General features: G+C 46.1%; 4 protein-coding genes across 4 annotated transcripts; 3 read left to right on the forward strand and 1 right to left on the reverse strand.

Annotated features, from left to right (window-relative positions):
• Positions 1–334: 334 nt before the first annotated feature.
• Positions 335–2,310, forward strand: LOC121311853 (IgGFc-binding protein-like). The gene is made up of 3 exons (XM_041244016.1): positions 335–619; positions 870–1,449; positions 1,694–2,310. Exons 1-3 carry the CDS (start codon positions 335–337, stop codon positions 2,308–2,310), a joined length of 1,482 nt encoding a protein of 493 aa, XP_041099950.1.
• A 297-nt stretch (positions 2,311–2,607) lies between these two features.
• LOC121311854 (IgGFc-binding protein-like) lies at positions 2,608–5,766 on the forward strand. The gene is made up of 5 exons (XM_041244017.1): positions 2,608–3,202; positions 3,536–4,137; positions 4,398–4,971; positions 5,432–5,583; positions 5,671–5,766. The coding sequence occupies exons 1-5, from the start codon at positions 2,608–2,610 to the stop codon at positions 5,764–5,766; spliced, it is 2,019 nt and encodes a 672-aa protein (XP_041099951.1).
• Positions 5,767–6,130: 364 nt separating this feature from the next.
• On the forward strand, positions 6,131–13,352 carry LOC121311855 (IgGFc-binding protein-like). The gene is made up of 11 exons (XM_041244018.1): positions 6,131–6,246; positions 6,654–6,982; positions 7,222–7,795; positions 8,164–8,762; positions 8,964–9,531; positions 9,654–10,249; positions 10,533–11,103; positions 11,358–11,557; positions 11,981–12,361; positions 12,569–12,855; positions 13,231–13,352. The coding sequence occupies exons 1-11, from the start codon at positions 6,159–6,161 to the stop codon at positions 13,238–13,240; spliced, it is 4,203 nt and encodes a 1,400-aa protein (XP_041099952.1). The 5' UTR covers positions 6,131–6,158; the 3' UTR covers positions 13,241–13,352.
• Positions 13,353–13,919: 567 nt separating this feature from the next.
• Positions 13,920–16,450, reverse strand: LOC121311852 (zonadhesin-like). Its single transcript, XM_041244014.1, has 3 exons — positions 16,054–16,450; positions 15,268–15,538; positions 13,920–14,672 (listed from the first exon to the last, which is right to left on the reverse strand). Exons 1-2 carry the CDS (start codon positions 16,429–16,431, stop codon positions 15,269–15,271), a joined length of 648 nt encoding a protein of 215 aa, XP_041099948.1. The 5' UTR covers positions 16,432–16,450; the 3' UTR covers positions 13,920–14,672; position 15,268.
• Positions 16,451–16,569: the final 119 nt, after the last annotated feature.

The raw sequence follows: 16,569 nt of genomic DNA on the forward strand, positions 1-16,569 counted from the left end.
TTGTTGCTTTTCGATTCGATTTCTTCACTGTGTATGAAGTGTAGAGAAGGAGTTAACTAAAGCTCTATTTTAAAACCTGGCACAAAATGTGCAGCTAGAGGAAACAAAAGAAGTTGGTGGCACTTGAAATGGACCGGCTCACAACAAATGTTCTGAACATCATCACTCTCTCTCTTCTCTCATCTCTCTCTCTCTCTCTCTCCAGCTGTCCCTCTCTCTCTCTCTCTCTCTCTCTCTCTCTCTCTTCTTGCTTCTCCTCTCTCTGTACTCCTTCCTCTCTTCAGCTCCTGTAACTTGTCAGAGCGTGACATGCAGCGCAAACGAGCGATGTGAGATGAAGGACGGCTATCCTAGCTGCGTGGTTGACAAGAAGGGGATCTGCTTGGCATGGGGTGACCCCCACTATCACACTTTCGACGGCCGCAACTTTGACTTCCAAGGCACCTGCACTTATACCATCTCCAAGACCTGTGGCAGCAACAAAGGGCTTCCGGAATTCGAAATCGAGGCCAAGAACGAGAACTGCGGCAGCTCTCGTGTCTCCTTCGTCTTCATGGTTACTATCAAAGTACACGGCTACACCATCACTGCAGTCCGGTCGGACGTTGGCCGTGTCAGGGTGAGAGAAACTTTACTGAAGATCGTTCAAGGTAGAGTGAAAGCATGGTAATGCTTAACACTGTAAAGCCCAGAGACATATGGTAGAGCATATAAAAAAGAGCTTGGTAAATGTGTGGTATAACCATGGGAAAAGTGCAAAATTACACTTCAAATTACTGTGTTAAACCTTTTCATAAGGGTGCAGTCATAATTGCTGCTGTTACACTCCCAAGACTATTCTGTCCAACCTCCGGCCCCTCTCATTGCAGGTGAACTACAGGCTCGGGTACCTGCCCATCAGTCTGGATGATGGAAAAGTGCTGATATACCAGAGCGGTCAGTCTTTCATCCTGGTAAGCGACTTTGGTCTGCAGGTTCAATATGACTGGGAGCACTACCTGGTTGTCACCCTTTCCAGCAGCTATGCCGGGAAAGTGTGCGGCATGTGCGGCAACTTCAACGGCAATCCAAGCGACGACTTTGCCACACCCAGCGGCTCCCAGGCGCCCAACTCCCTGGACTTCGGGAGCAGCTGGAAGGTCCCTGGGTTCGCCGACGAGGGATTCTGCAGAGACGACTGCAACGGGAAGTGTCCGGAGTGCGAGCACAGCCTCATCAAACGATTCGAGAGCGAGCTGTTCTGCGGATTACTAACCCGCATCATCGATGGACCGTTCCACATGTGCCATAAAGTCATCAACCCCAAGATCTACTTTGACAACTGCATCTACGACCTATGCATGGCCGACGGCCACCGGAACTTCCTCTGCCGATCCTTGCAGGTGTACGCAGAGGCTTGTCAGCGCGCTGGCGTTGTGGTATACGACTGGAGGACTGTGGCAAAGTGCCGTAAGTACTGGGAGTAGATAAGGCAGGTACCCTCTAGATATAAAAGGGTTTATTCAATTTATCTTGTAACAGACGAGTTTTAAAATATCGGCACGGTTCAGATTGTTAGAATAGGGCTGTGGTGTGCCAATGTTATTAAAAAAAAAATTCTCAAATTCTGGCATCTATTTGTGTCGTTTAAAAGTATGCAAAAACTAATTTGATTCTTCTCTGCTCTCATCCCGTCCCCCATTGTGGTTCACAGCTGTCTCCTGCCCAGAGAACAGTCACTATGAGCTGTGCGGCAATGCCTGCCCCGCCACCTGCAGCGACCCTAAAGCCCCCTCTAAGTGCACATCCCCCTGCATAGAGAGCTGCCAGTGTAACTCCAGCTTCGTGCTAAGTGCAGGGAAGTGCGTCCCAGAGTCACGCTGCGGCTGCAGCTATGAGGGCCGCCATATCCCCGCAGGAGAGAAATTCTGGGGAGACGACAGCTGCAAGAAACTGTGCTCCTGCAACCCCAACACAGGCAAGGCAGAGTGCAAGAACACAGGCTGCCGCGCTGGCGAGCAGTGCAGTGTGGTGGACGGGGTGAGGGATTGCCACCCGGTGACCTACAGCACCTGCTCCGCGGCCGGCGACCCCCACTACCTGACCTTTGACGGCCAGCGGTTTGACTTCATGGGTACCTGCGTCTACCAGCTGGTCGGAGTCTGCTCCAAAGATCCCAGTCTGATCCCATTTAATGTGCAAGTGCAGAATGATTACAGAGGCAACAAGGTGGTCTCCTACACCAAGCTGGTTCAGGTTACTGTATACGGACAGACAATCGTCATGAGCAGAGAGAACTACGGGAAAGTCATGGTGAGTGTCTCCGGCTAGGTGATCTATAATTTACCCAAAGACCTTTACCATGTGAGGCAATTTAACTGTATATATGGTGAAATATGAACGTATGAGGCTTTATACTATATATATATATATATATATATAATATATATTATATAATATATATATATATATATATATATATATATAGTCTTTCAATAAACATCATAACCCCTAGAGCCTGACTGCCATGTATATTGAAAATCTATAGCCAGATTGCTTTGTTTATAATGAATTAACTATATGCTCTTTCTCTCTCTATTCCTCCCTCTCTCCTTGCCTCTCTTATGGATGCTACCCCTGTCCTCTCTGATTCAGGTGAACGGGGAGCTGACAAACCTGCCTGTTTACCTGAGTGACGGTCAGGTGGTGGTGTACCGCAAAGGCTGGTACGGCATCGTGCACACCGACTTCGACCTGACGGTGGCCTTCGACTGGAACAGCAGAGTCTCTGTCACCCTGCCCAGCACCTACGCCGGCGCCGTCTGCGGCCTCTGTGGAAACTACAACCGTAAGTCCCAGGATGACCTACAAATGAAAAATGGACAGATGACCAAGAACCCTAACGATTTTGGCCAGAGCTGGCGCGTTGCTGAGATCCCAGGCTGCGTCAACGGGTGCAAAGGCACCTGCCCCAGCTGTGACATCACCCAGAAGAATCAATACCAGACCAAAGAATACTGCGGCATCATCAATGACCCCAAGGGGCCCTTCCGTGACTGCCACGCCAAGGTGAACCCAACCGGATACTTCGATGACTGCGTGTACGATGTCTGCCTCTTCAAGGGCCTCCAGTCTTCCCTGTGTCAGGCCATCACTAGCTATACCTCCGCCTGCCAGGATGCAGGGGCCAAGGTCTATCCCTGGAGAACCGACAAGTTCTGTCGTGAGTGCTGCTTTTGAACCCTTTACACCTACCTACTGCACTTGCTTCTTATGAGGTCTTCCAGTGGTTCTGCTAAACATCTAAGGGAAAAAGGTCTGATCTGGAGGTCTAATAAACTCGGTGAAGGAGACAAAGGTTTTGGCTAATGCACTTATCACTAGCAACACTGATAAATGAATAAGCAACTGTTGACTTCGCTGTAGTCTAACGTATGTTTTTGTGGATGCTGGATGTTCTCATCTTTGTAATTTTATTTTACTTTCCCCGCCCTCTTGAAAACCAAATGACTATGTCCAGTTCCCCCTTTTTTAACATCATCATTTCTTCTCCCAGGTCCCAGCTGTGCCAAGAACAGCCACTACGAGGTGTGTGCCAATGGCTGCCCTGCGACCTGCCACAGCCTCTCAGCCCCTGTTGGCTGCCAAAACTTGTGCACAGAGAGCTGTGTCTGTGACGATGGCTTCATCCTGAGCGGTGAACAATGTGTGCCCATGTCTGAGTGTGGTTGCTTGTACAAGAACAAGTACTACAAAATCAAAGAGGTCTTCTACCCCAGTGGGCTCTGCCAAGAAATCTGCACATGCCAGAAGGACGGCAAGGTAGAGTGCCTCAAGTTCTCATGCGGTGCAAACGAGGAGTGCAAAGTGGCAAACGGCGTGAGGAAGTGCCAGCCGGTTGGAGAGGCCACATGCTCTGCCTCTGGAGACCCGCATTACATCTCTTTCGACGGGCTGAGGTTCGACTTCCAGGGTACCTGCACCTACACGCTGGCCAAAGCCTGCAGCATTGAAGGTGACTCCCATCTGACAGCTTTCTCGGTGAATGTGGAGAATGAGAAGTGGGGCAACAGCAAGGTGGCCGTTACCAAGCTGGTCGCTGTGGAGATTTATGGGAACACGCTGATCCTGAAGGCGGGGAAAAGGGGCCTGATCATGGTGAGTCCCAATGAACCTTTCACAGTATGGGACTCTCTCTGTTTTCTAACCTATAAATTCATAGAAAAGAACCCAATAAGTCTGGGAATGAGAAGAGGTCACTTCCTAGTCCACTCTTTGCTGGGAATCTAATTTCAAAGGACAGAATGAAACTGTTTTTTTATGTTCCTAGTGTTTTACTTGTTACTACTTCACATGGTGTAATTCATATATAGCTTCATAAAAGTACCTCATAACCTCTTGTTTGTCTCCTGCTATAGCTGAACGGTGTGTGGAACAACCTTCCAGTCAGTCTGGACAGCGGCACAGTGCGGGCTTACCAGCATGGGGTCAATGTGATCATCGAGACCGACTTTGGCCTCAGAGTCACTTACGATCTTGTCTACTATGCCACAGTCACTGTGCCCGGCAACTACCGCAACAAGATGTGTGGCCTCTGCGGCAACTACAATGGGAACCGGAAAGACGAGTTCCGCCTGCCCAATGGCAAGGAAACGTCTGATATCAGGACCTTTGGAGAAGCGTGGAAGGTCAATGTCCCAGGAGTGGTCTGTTCCCACGGCTGTGACGGCAGTACCTGCCCTGTGTGTGACAAGGACAAGCAAGCAATCTTTGAAAAGCCCAATTACTGTGGCATCATCAACGACCGCAAGGGCCCGCTCGCCGCATGCTACAACAAGATCAGCCCTGAGAATTACTTCAGCAACTGCATCTACGATCTGTGCATGTCTGAAGGTGATACCAAAGTGCTCTGCCACAGCATCCAGTCCTACGTCACGGCCTGCCAGACACTTGGGGTGGATATTAAGAGCTGGAGAACTCCGTCCTTTTGCCGTAAGTGTCTTCTTTCTCTTTGATCTATAAATCGCTCATTGATTTGTATTGACCACACTGTAAAGCATTTATACTGTAAAACTTTAAATGGGCTGAGGTTCAACTTCCAGGCTACCTGCACCTAAATGATTGTTACATTATTCGATTTTTTTTTTTTTTTACACTCCTTGCTGTGTTGCCTGTTATTGGTTATAGATGCTTTATTAATTGTTTATAATACATCCTTTAAACACATAGGATGGAAAAGTTTTTTTTGGTTTTCGGGTTCCCCTTGCTAAAAATATTACTGCCATGCTAGTGACATTCCGACCCTTCACTGTGTAGATTACTGATGCACAGCCCTGTGTCTTTCTTGTTATCACTGATGCACAGCCCTGTGTCTTTCTTGTTATCACTGATGCACAGCCCTGTGTCTTTCTTGTTATCACTGATGCACAGCCCTGTGTCTTTATTCTTCCAGCAATGACATGCCCAGCAAACAGTCACTATGAGGTCTGTCCTGAGGTTTGCTCCACTACATGTGCGGGAGTCACTGACATCAGCAAGTGCCCAGCCCAATGTGCTGAGGGGTGTGCCTGTGACGATGGGTACTTCTTCGACGGAGAGGGATGTGTAACAATGGATAACTGCGGCTGCTTTGAAAACGGACGTTATTACCAGGTATCCTCTGTTCCTGTTTATTTCCTTTTGCTGTTGTAGTTGAGAATACCAGATGATCACATCTACCCCAACCCTAACTTCAACCCCAACCCCAACCTAGTAACAGGGTGGCACTCCAGCCAACCCATACCCTAAAAAATAATGTTAATTAAAAAACAGAAAACAGACAGACAGACATCCAAGCAGTAAACATCAGCCAGGTAATGGAAATCTAATTGTGACTTGCTTTTACTTCGTTTCCATTTCGGGCCCCGTCATCCTACTCTCCGTGATGAATAGAAAGTAGTCAAATAAATTTTGCTTTGGCATTTTGCATGGGAACTTTGCCAAGTCAGCACAAAAAGACAAAACGCTTCATTTAATTGTCAGCTAAAGCAATTCGCCTGACCTGAATACGGTAAATAAGTCATGACCTGCCACATGTCATTGTTAATATGTTTTTGATTAGGATTTGTCCTTTTGTATGCCCTTAGCCTGGAGAAGTGGTCACTACTGACAACTGTAAGCAGAAATGTTCTTGCTCGCCAATGGGTGGTCTTGTCTGTGAGGAGATCTCATGTCCCAAAGATACCAAGTGTGAAATCAAAAATGGAATCCGGGCCTGCTACAACGTAGGTAGGTTATCCACAGTACAAGCAGAGTATCATTTTATATTTTTACTCCCGTCTTTTATCTACCAGGAAAGCATCTTAAACTTTTTGCATTTGTTAATTAGTTTTTTGGGTTTTTTTTTGCGTGTGAGTGGATTGCTACAACCTCTGTGCCTTTTTAACCACTTTAAATAGAATCTGTTCTTGATAGTTTTAGCAGGGTGAATATTATTGTCTTCATTCATTTTATTGAGGCCAGAAACATTAAAACCATAGGAAATATCTGTCCTGTCAGTTCTGTGTTCTCCTGTGAACTAACCTATCCTGAATAAAGTGTTCGGAAAGACTTACTTCTTCTGGTCAGCTGTCCATTCAATCGCTACAGTGATCTCCCCACAGTGGCACTAACCTGTGAATCTGCCTCCCCTGCAGATCCATGCAAAGTAGCAAATTGCCGTGCAAAGGAGACCTGCAAAGTGGAGAAAGGAGAGGCGGTGTGTGTGCCTCAGTACATTGGCACCTGCTGGGCCTGGGGGGACCCCCATTACCGCACCTTCGATGGATACAACTACGATTTCCAGGGCACCTGCACCTATACCATCTCCAAGACATCTGGGAACGATACCGGGCTGGTCCCCTTCTCTATCGAGGAGAAGAACGACAACCGTGGCAACACAGCAGTCTCCTTCGTCAAGCTGGTGATCATCTCTGTGTACGGCTACACCGTGACAATAGAGAAGTTTCAGTATGGAAAGGTCCAGGTCAGTCACTCTTCTTCATCTGCTTTACATGTCGCCTGCAGTCCCAGTTTTGCAGTACACGTTAACTCCTTTTATGTGAGTTCTGATTATTTGCAGGTATCTCATTTACAGTAAACTGGACAGGATTAGAACCTGTCCGCTATTGAAATCTAATTAAAAAGCCGGGGTGTGTGTGTGTATGCTGCATGAGGCATCGCTGCTACGTCTGAATCTTGTTGTGTTTGGCTGCTTTCTTGCAGGTAAATGGTGAGGTGTTGAATTTGCCAGTGACCCTTGATGATGGTAAGATCAGACTTTTCCAGAGCGGCCTGAGTGCTGTGCTGGAAACGGATTTCGGTATGCGGGTTACCTATGACTGGAACTGGTACCTGCTCATCCAACTGCCCAGCAGCTACTATGACAGTGTAGGTGGCCTCTGTGGCAACTTCAATGGCAACATCAAGGATGAAATGAGAGAGCCTGATGGCAAACAAGTCTCCAGCGTCATCGACTGGGCCAAGAGCTGGCGGGTGAAGGACAGGGACCTCTTCTGTTGGGACTACTGCAAGGGCAACTGCCCTACATGCGAGGACAGCGCACGCAAGCTGTACGAGAGTGACGCCTACTGTGGGGTCCTTACCAAGGCGGTGGACGGAGTTTTCCGCGAGTGCCACGTCAAAGTCGATCCAAGGGACTTCTTCGACAGCTGTGTCTATGATGTGTGTCTGAACAAAGGCGCCAAGGCACTACTGTGTCAGGCGACGGCTGCCTACGCAGGCACCTGCTTGAAAGAGGGAATCATCGTGAAGGACTGGAGGAAAATAACTGGCTGTAGTAAGTGAAGCATTTAAAATACCTATCGTTGGGTAGGGTTAAGAGCAAAGGTCTGGGAGCCTGGAGGAGCCTGGAGTAACCTGGCTGCAAATGTTGACCTGTGTAAACCAAAAATGCCAAATGATTTGCATGTGAAAACTGTTTAGGGCACAACATCACACAAAGGAAAAAAATAAAACATTCAACCAACTATAGGGCATAAGAAGGACAGCAGTCACACCAACAGATTGCTTACACTAATTAGTGTCTCTTCATAACAAATGAAATGTAATCTTTCATTAACAGACAAAGCACAAATTAATTGAGAACCATAAAAAAATCTAAATGCAGTACTGTATGTTAACACACTTTATTGTCTTTTCATACAGCTATGAAATGCCAGGCAAATAGCCACTATGAAGCATGTGCCAGCCCCTGCCCACAGACCTGCCCTTTCCCAGAAAACAGCCCGGTCTGCAAAGGCACCTGTGTGGAGTCCTGCCAGTGCGACCAGGGCTATGTACTGAGCGGTGATAAATGCGTGCCGGCTGCCAGCTGTGGCTGCTCTTACCAGGGCCGCTACTACAAGCCAGGGCAGAAGTTCTGGGCCGATGAAAGCTGCCATGTGATTTGCCAGTGCGACACCTCCCTAAAGATGGTGGTTTGCAAGGAGTCCAGCTGCAAATCCAGCGAGCAGTGCAAGGTGGTGGATGGAGTGAGAGGATGCCATCCACTCAGCTACTCCACATGCACAGCATCCGGAGACCCACACTACCGCACCTTCGATGGCAAGCTATATAACTTCATGGGTACATGCATCTATGAGTTTGTGAAACTCTGTTCCAAGGATACAGGCCTCACCCCCTTCAGCGTCAAGGTGCAGAATGACAACCGCGGAAGCAAAGCCGTCTCCTTCACCAAAGTAGTGACCATAGATATATTCGGTATGACGGTTACCATCAGCAAGGACTACCCCTACAAAATACTAGTAAGTTAACCATGTAGAATGTAATCCAAAACTGTACTATGTTGGACTGGGTCTGGATTTAATGAGCTAGCAGATGATTTACAAGTCAAGGCAGCATGAACATTGATCACCTTTTGATTTGATTTATTACTTCTCATTTATCTGCTATAAGTGTCCTGTTGCACCTGCTTACCCTATTTTGTATGTCTCCCTCCCTTCCAGGTTAACAATCAGTTTGTGTCCTTGCCATTCTATTATGAAGAAAAGATGGCAATTTTCCGCAGCGGCTGGACAGCGGTGCTGGAGACTGACTTTGGACTGCAGGTGACTTTCGACTGGAACAGCGTGATTACCGTCACCTTGCCCAGCACCTACCAAGGTGCTGTCTGTGGCCTCTGTGGCAACTTCAACAAGAATCCCTCTGATGACATGAAGACTCCCGGAGGAAATTTGGAATCCAACGATGTGAAGTTTGGCGACAGCTGGAGAGTAGGTTTGGTGCCAGGCTGCTCATCAGAATGCTCCGGTCCCTTGTGCAAAACCTGCTCCGATTCCCAGAAGAAAGTGTACCAGGCAGAGCGCTACTGTGGCTTGATCACAAGCAAGTCCGGCCCATTCCGCGACTGCCTTGCTAAAATAGACCCCAGTGGTTTTATTGAAAACTGCATGTATGATGCCTGCCAATACCAGGGCCACCACACAGTTGTCTGTGATGCTGTGGCTGTCTATGCCTCTGCCTGTCAGAATGAAGGCATCACCATCTACCCATGGAGGAGCCAGACCTTCTGCCGTAAGTCATCTGGAGTTTTTGTTTTATTGTGATTTACTGGCTATTGAATCTCAGCATAACCAGAACTATTTGCAATAGATTTCAACTCTTTAATTTGTGTATTTTTATTTTTTTTCTCCCAGCTGCCACCTGTCCCAGAAACAGTCACTACGAGGTTTGCGCCACAGGCTGCCCTGCCACCTGCCATAGCCTGTCCTCCCCCAAAAATTGCCACCTGCCCTGCAAGGAGGGCTGCCAGTGCGACAACGGCTTCCTCTTGAGCGGGGATGAGTGCTTGCCCATTGCAGAGTGTGGCTGCGTGTATGGTGACCAGTACTATAAAAAGTGCGACGTATTCTATCCCAAGGGCAAGTGTGAGGAGCAGTGCAAGTGCAGCGAGGACGGCGCTGTCACCTGCAAGAAGTTCTCCTGTGGGGTCAACGAGGAGTGCAAGGTGGCGAATGGCGTGCAAGCGTGCCACCCCGTAGGGGAAGGCAAGTGCGTGGCCTCAGGAGACCCCCACTACATTTCCTTTGATGGCCTCAGGTTCAACTTCATGGGCACCTGCACATACACTCTGGCCAAGCTGTGCGACCAAGAGGGCAAGCTCCGGCCTTTCTCCGTGGACGTTGAGAACGTGGCGTTCGGGAACGGAAAGGTGGCCGTCACGAAGATGGTGAAGGTGGTGGTGTACGATTATGTTATCACCATAAACCAAGGGATGCGATGGAAAGTCATTGTAAGTATTAGAACAGTGTTAGACAACAGTGCTATAATGCCATCAAGGGTTTTCATAAAATTATTTTTTCATTAAGTTAATCTAGCATACATGCTGTGTGAAGGCGGTTGGGAATTTCACTTAACCTTGCACAATTAGCTTCACATTAACTTGACAACAAAAATACTGAAACTCAATGCAATATAAATTGTACAGATTTTTGTGTGAAACATTTCAACACAAGTTATAATAAGTTAACCGGCTACCCCTGTCAGCTAAATAGAATTATCTTCATACCTTGCAGGTGGATGATGAGGTGTTCCACCTGCCTCTGTCCCTCGATAAAGGAAGGGTCACGATCAACCAGGAGGGCTGGAACGTCGTTGTCCAGACAAACTTCGGTCTGAGGGTGCTGTACGACGCTGTGTACTATGTAGAAGTAATCGTCCCCGGAAACTACCGCAGCAAGATGTGCGGCCTCTGCGGCAACTTCAATGGAAACCAGAAGGACGAATTCCTTCTGCCCAATGGCAGAGTGGCCGAGAACGCTGACGTCTTTGGGGCAGGATGGCGAGTAGACATCCCAGGGGTCGTGTGCAATGGCGGCTGTGGCAAAGACTGCCCGCTCTGTGACCAGGGCAAGCAAGTAGTCTACGGGAATGACAACTACTGTGGGATGATCAAGTCCATCACAGGTCCCTTCCAAGCCTGCCACGCAAAGGTCAAGCCGGAGCCCTACTTCGAGGACTGTGTCTTTGACGTGTGTGCCATGGACGGGGATAAGGACATGCTGTGCAAGAGCCTCCAGGCCTATGTTATCGCATGCCAGGCCGTCGGGGTGCAGATCAAAACCTGGAGAACAAAGCAATTCTGTCGTAAGTAGAGTGAAAAATGATACTTGGGTTGCAGTGTTCGGAATTAGGGGCTGTATTCTTTTTTTAAATTCTGCTAATTTTCATCTATTTTGTTTTCAGTCTGGTCTGGCTTATAAGAACTAGGAAGTAGTTAGGAAGTAGAAAATATTTCTTAACTGTCCTATTGTTTTATACCACGATGAACAACACTGCCATTTTAACAGCATGTATCCAAGCTCTGGTAAACAGGAATGTGTGTTCCCTTCTTTCCACAGCTGTTTCCTGCCCAGCTAACAGCCACTACGAGCTGTGTGCCGACACCTGCAGCACCTCCTGCTCCGCGCTCGTCACTGCCTCAACCTGCACCAAGAGCTGCTTTGAGGGCTGCCAGTGTGACAGTGGATTTGTTTACGATGGAGACAAGTGTGTGTCCATGAACACCTGTGGCTGCATCTATGATGGCAAATACATGAAGGTACGATCTCCTCTCAATGTGGAATACAGCACTACCAGACACATCGGGAGACATTAGAGACTGGGTTTGTTCAGGAAGCTGGTCATATCAGCCTGCTGTTCCAGTTATTCTCGAGGGGGAGTGTTACTGTTATTATGGGCTATTTTCATAAAGTAGTTGTATGATTTGAGTTAAAAAAGGTTAAAAAGGTCAGGTAGAGTAATAATTTGGCTTGTGGCATGCCCTGTTCTGTACAGTGCGCTGAAGAAGGCTCTAAGCAGAAAATGTTTATTTTACTTCCATTAGTTTCTTGTGCTGTAGTTACATTAGAATTCTGACTTGAAAGTTTTGGATGACTGCTTGAGTTACAGCTTAAGAAGATGTCACATGCATGCCTTTAAATAAGATTCAGACACGCTGACACTGTCATCTGTGCTCTGGCAGGCTGGCGAGAAGATTGTGGCAAAGGGCTGTACTGAGCAATACACGTGCAAGGCCACAGGGGCCGTGGATTCTGAGCCGCTGACGTGCCCCGCCGGGGAGTACTGTGGGGTCAAGGACGGAGTTCGGGGCTGCCAGAAAAAAGTGGGAATTTGCACAGTGAAGCCTGGCACTCATCTCCATTCCTTCGATGGGAACGAGGGCAAGATAAGCAGTGGAGGAGCCTTTGAGATTGCCTCGCTCTGCAACCAAGGCTCGGAGGAGTGGTTCCGCGTTGTGGTGGACGTGCGGACCTGCACCCAGAACAGCATCGCCGGCGCAGTCACTGTCTATGTGTTCTTTGGGAACACCTACATTGCTGTGAACAATGAACAACAAACTTGGGTAAGGAGGCTGTCTACATGTGAAAACTGGAGGGAATATACTGACACTGCTGCAGAGAACTGTGTGAATGTATATGGCAGGGGTGACCCACCCTGGTCCTGTTGCATTTTTTACATTGCATTATTTGTAAACATTAGTTGTATAAGTATTGATACAATACAGGGCGACTAAAGTCAACCTCCCCCTCCTTCCATACCCTCCATACAGGTGAACGGGAAGAAGGTAACCCTGCCCATTAAGCTGCAGAACGAGATATCGGTCCACATTTCTAACAAGCTGATAATCATTGAGAGGAAATCCAGTGTGCAAGTGACCTACAGCATCACGCAGGAGGTGACTGTTACCGTGAGCGCCGATCTCGCCAACCAGGTGTGTGGTGCTTGCGGAAACTTCAACGGCAATGAACACGATGACATGACGTTATCCACCGGCAAAATCTCGATCAGCTTCCAAGAGGTCATCAACTCCTGGAAGGCCATGGATCACTCAAGCTGGTAAGGGAACCTGCATGATTGCTGCTTGAGTTTCTCATCACTGAGAATTAGAAATCGGCTTTCAAACCCTTACCTCGGATGACTTCTCTAAAGAGGGTCAATAAATTAAATCTGAAGATCTGAGCTGTGATTATGCAGCCTGCCACAAGAACCTTTCTGCTGATAATGGGCCTGCATTACCTTGTAGAGCCTTCTGAACCTCAATGTACAGAAATGTGTTAGCGAGTGCTGTCTTCATTGCACAGTGCAGAGGCACTAACCTAACCCTTTATCTACAACTGAGCTTCTTATAATTGTGTGCAGTGATTTCATGACGTCCATGAAAATAACAAAAAAAGCTTGCTAATTTTGATTGTTCTCCTTCTTCTCTTGCAGCGGTCTGTAATCTCCTGACAACTTGTCCCAAAATAGCCAACAAACGCACATGCAATGATTGCAGTTTTCAAAATGGGCTGGGTTTAATCAGACTTTATTCAGATTTTTTTCTTTTTTTTTTTTGGTAACCAGTTAGTCTAACCAGTGGTCATTAAATATTTCTTTTTAAACATTTTTTTTCAGTTTTTTTTTTTTTTTTTTTTTCAAAAAATTCTAAAAATCTATAAATAAAACTATATTGCAAAAAAAAAGTGGGTTGTTATCTTCTTTAAAGAAAGTTTCACAATATTCGACTGTGACTGTTTTCTTATTTTGGTAACCTAGCAGCATCTCTCTCGCTTTGTATGCAGTATTCCATGACTTGTGATTTCACCAATCCAAGTTACATTTTCACCAGCCTTTTTAATGACGAGCTTAAAATACACACAGGCAGCACATCAAAGTCCCACAGCCATTGCCATTGTAAAGCTCAGAAGAAAGGGGCACACATCCCTATTGCACCAACACCCTGCAGCACGATGTGACACTGTGAAAAGATTATCATTCAGCAGCGTAAATTATCTCATATCCTTTTCCTTGTTTCGACTCCACTGTGTCCTCCCAATGAAACCCCTAGGATTTCAAATTATTCAGGAGTCTTCAACATAATAAAATAATTTCCCAAAAGAAGACACTTTTGATTATTTAAGACCATTTGTTTTTATTTATTTCTTTGAAAAAGATACCTTGTGATTGTTACAGGTACATTGGAAAGAAGATGAAAATAAATGTTTCTCTAGAAATGTGAAACCAGTATAGTAAGCACAGAGGTAATCACAGGCAGTAAATGATTGTAAGGCTGTGGACCCAATTCACAAACTTTTACAAGAACTATTCACACAACCGTCATATAGACTGTTTTTATTTTTAATTTTGTTTCAGAGAAAGTTGGAAGTTTATTCTCATTGTTTAACATACATGATCAATATGGTTTATAAACAGCCCTTAATGTTTTGTAAATAGGTCAACTACAGCACATCGAAATTAACACCAAAAACAAAAAAGTTTGCTTACAAAATTGGTAAATGGTACAGAGTAGAACTAAGGTGAATCATAGTTACCAACAGTAATGAGCATGTTCTATGACTGACACTTAAACAACAAACTTAAGCCTGGTTCTTGCTTCTCAGGCAAGGAAGTGACATACAATCAAAAGTGGGGCACATTGTGTTAAACTATTAATCTATTGTCAATTACTGTTTTTGAAATGTCTGATTCAATGCTTACCAGTTTTTAAAGAACCTCAGATATCAGATTGATACGCCCTCAAATGGTTTTATATATTTAATAAACGCCTAAGAATTAAACCCACACAATTTTCTATTTGAAAAACCACACCAAGAGAATAAAGAATGTGATGAGCTGGGTGCTTGATTTCCAGCCTCGGAGGTTCATGCAAAGCCCTGAAAAACACAAAGACAGTGGATCACAACATGCAAACATAAGCTTGAGAGGGCTGTCCCATTTGAGCAATCTATGATGTCATGTGAATAAAAACCTCACCATGATACTTAGACTAGAGCGAGATGTGGAGAAGTGAGGATGCGAGATGTGGAAAAGCATCATTGCTTTTCTTATCCTCAAGCTGTCAGTTCTTTTAAATACAATTCTGTTCATGTTAAGATTTGTCCCAAAAATGATCTGAACTTGGAAAGGCAAGACCTTCTCCCAAAGGTAGCTGTCCACATTGGTAACCAAACAACCACCAAATGACATAATAACTACCCCAGATAAAAAATAAATAAACAAGACCCATACTCATAAAGCATTTACCACCTTGTTCATTTTGCACCCTCTTTTTGTAAAACGGCAAACATATTATTTGAAACTTTTCAAACATCAGTGGTTTTTTTTTTTTTATTATATAAGTAAAAACTGGTGCAAACATGGTATGTGGTAAATGCTTTTTGAATATGACCCCAACTGCAGTACAAACATCGACGCTACTCTGCGGAAAATAAAAAGGGTGCCAGTCTGAACACGCGTTCAGAAACGTACCTCACTCCTTCCAGTCTGTGTGGAAGGCTAAGATGTTGGTTGCAATCCGGCTGCTTCTCATCATCAGGTCATCAGGGATTAACCCGTTGAAATTTCCACACAGGCCGCAGAGCCGGCTGGCGTAGGCCTCGCTCACTGTCACCTTCACGTTACCCAAGCTGCAGTACTTGAGCTCAATCCCAGAGCTGTGCTTAATCAGGACAGTTCCCTGGGACAGCCTGATGGAAATGTCTCCTATGTCTGCTGGTAACATCACCTGCTGTCCATTCACCTGGAGATGTAAAGCAGAGTGCATTGCAGCCTGTAACTGTTTTTAAAATAAGTAGAAAAATAAATGTTCTACTGTTTTTTTTTTTTATGCAATCATTCTTAGCAGTTTACTACAATTACTCACATGTGTTGATAAGCCTGTTTGAAGTTCACAAGTTAATGTGAAATATCTTATTGTGACATAATAAATACTGTTCAGCTTTAAACTAAGTCTTTGTGGCAACCTCCTTTCTGCAGGTGTGGTGAGTGGCAACCTGCTCTCCCAAGTAAAGTAACCTGTACTTGAGGAAGTGTTTTCCATTGACTTCATAGTGTCAGAGTAAGAATCCACTCTTCTGCAGATCTCTGTCCAAAAAGGTTATTATCAACCTGCTGTAAATTATAATAATCAGAGGCGCATGTCCCCTTTACAAACTAGCGATCAGCTGACGCTGACATTGCAAGCACAGGGGTGCGGTTCAATAACCCTGTCTAGTCTAAACCTCTTTGAATCATAGTGCATTATTCTGCACTCACCAGAACCACCAGATCCGGCTTCAAAACGATGGACGTGGCTTCATAGTTAAAGTAAATAGCTTTCGTCATCGGTGTCGGGGCAGCCAGGTTTAGGTCAGCGGTGACTTTGAAGCGAGTCTGGGAGCTGTCGCAGAGGGTGATCATCTTATACTTTCCGCTCGACCCCAGTGTTGTCATCAGCTTGTCAAACGTGGTGAGCCCGCCCATGGAGAGCAGGTTGCAGCTGGCATGAGTGCGGCCGCACGTCCGGATTCCTCTTTGCACCACACAGCTCTCCCCTGGGGCACAGCTGATCTTCCCACAGCTTACATACCCCTCGACCGTGCACTTGCACCTCTCTGTGCAGTCTTCAGACACAAGGGACTCCCCCACCTGCATGGGCAAGCAAAGAGTTCGGGGATTGAACAGTCAATGGGAAAACAACATGTTTCATTGTATTTGTTTAAAATGATGTGATCATATAACAACATTACAACAGGTCTATCCCTCTAATTCATGTTATAGGTCTCAATGTGC

The sequence above is a fragment of the Polyodon spathula genome, unplaced genomic scaffold, assembly GCF_017654505.1.
Source record: "Polyodon spathula isolate WHYD16114869_AA unplaced genomic scaffold, ASM1765450v1 scaffolds_3333, whole genome shotgun sequence".
NCBI classification, from domain to species: Eukaryota; Metazoa; Chordata; class Actinopteri; order Acipenseriformes; family Polyodontidae; genus Polyodon; species Polyodon spathula.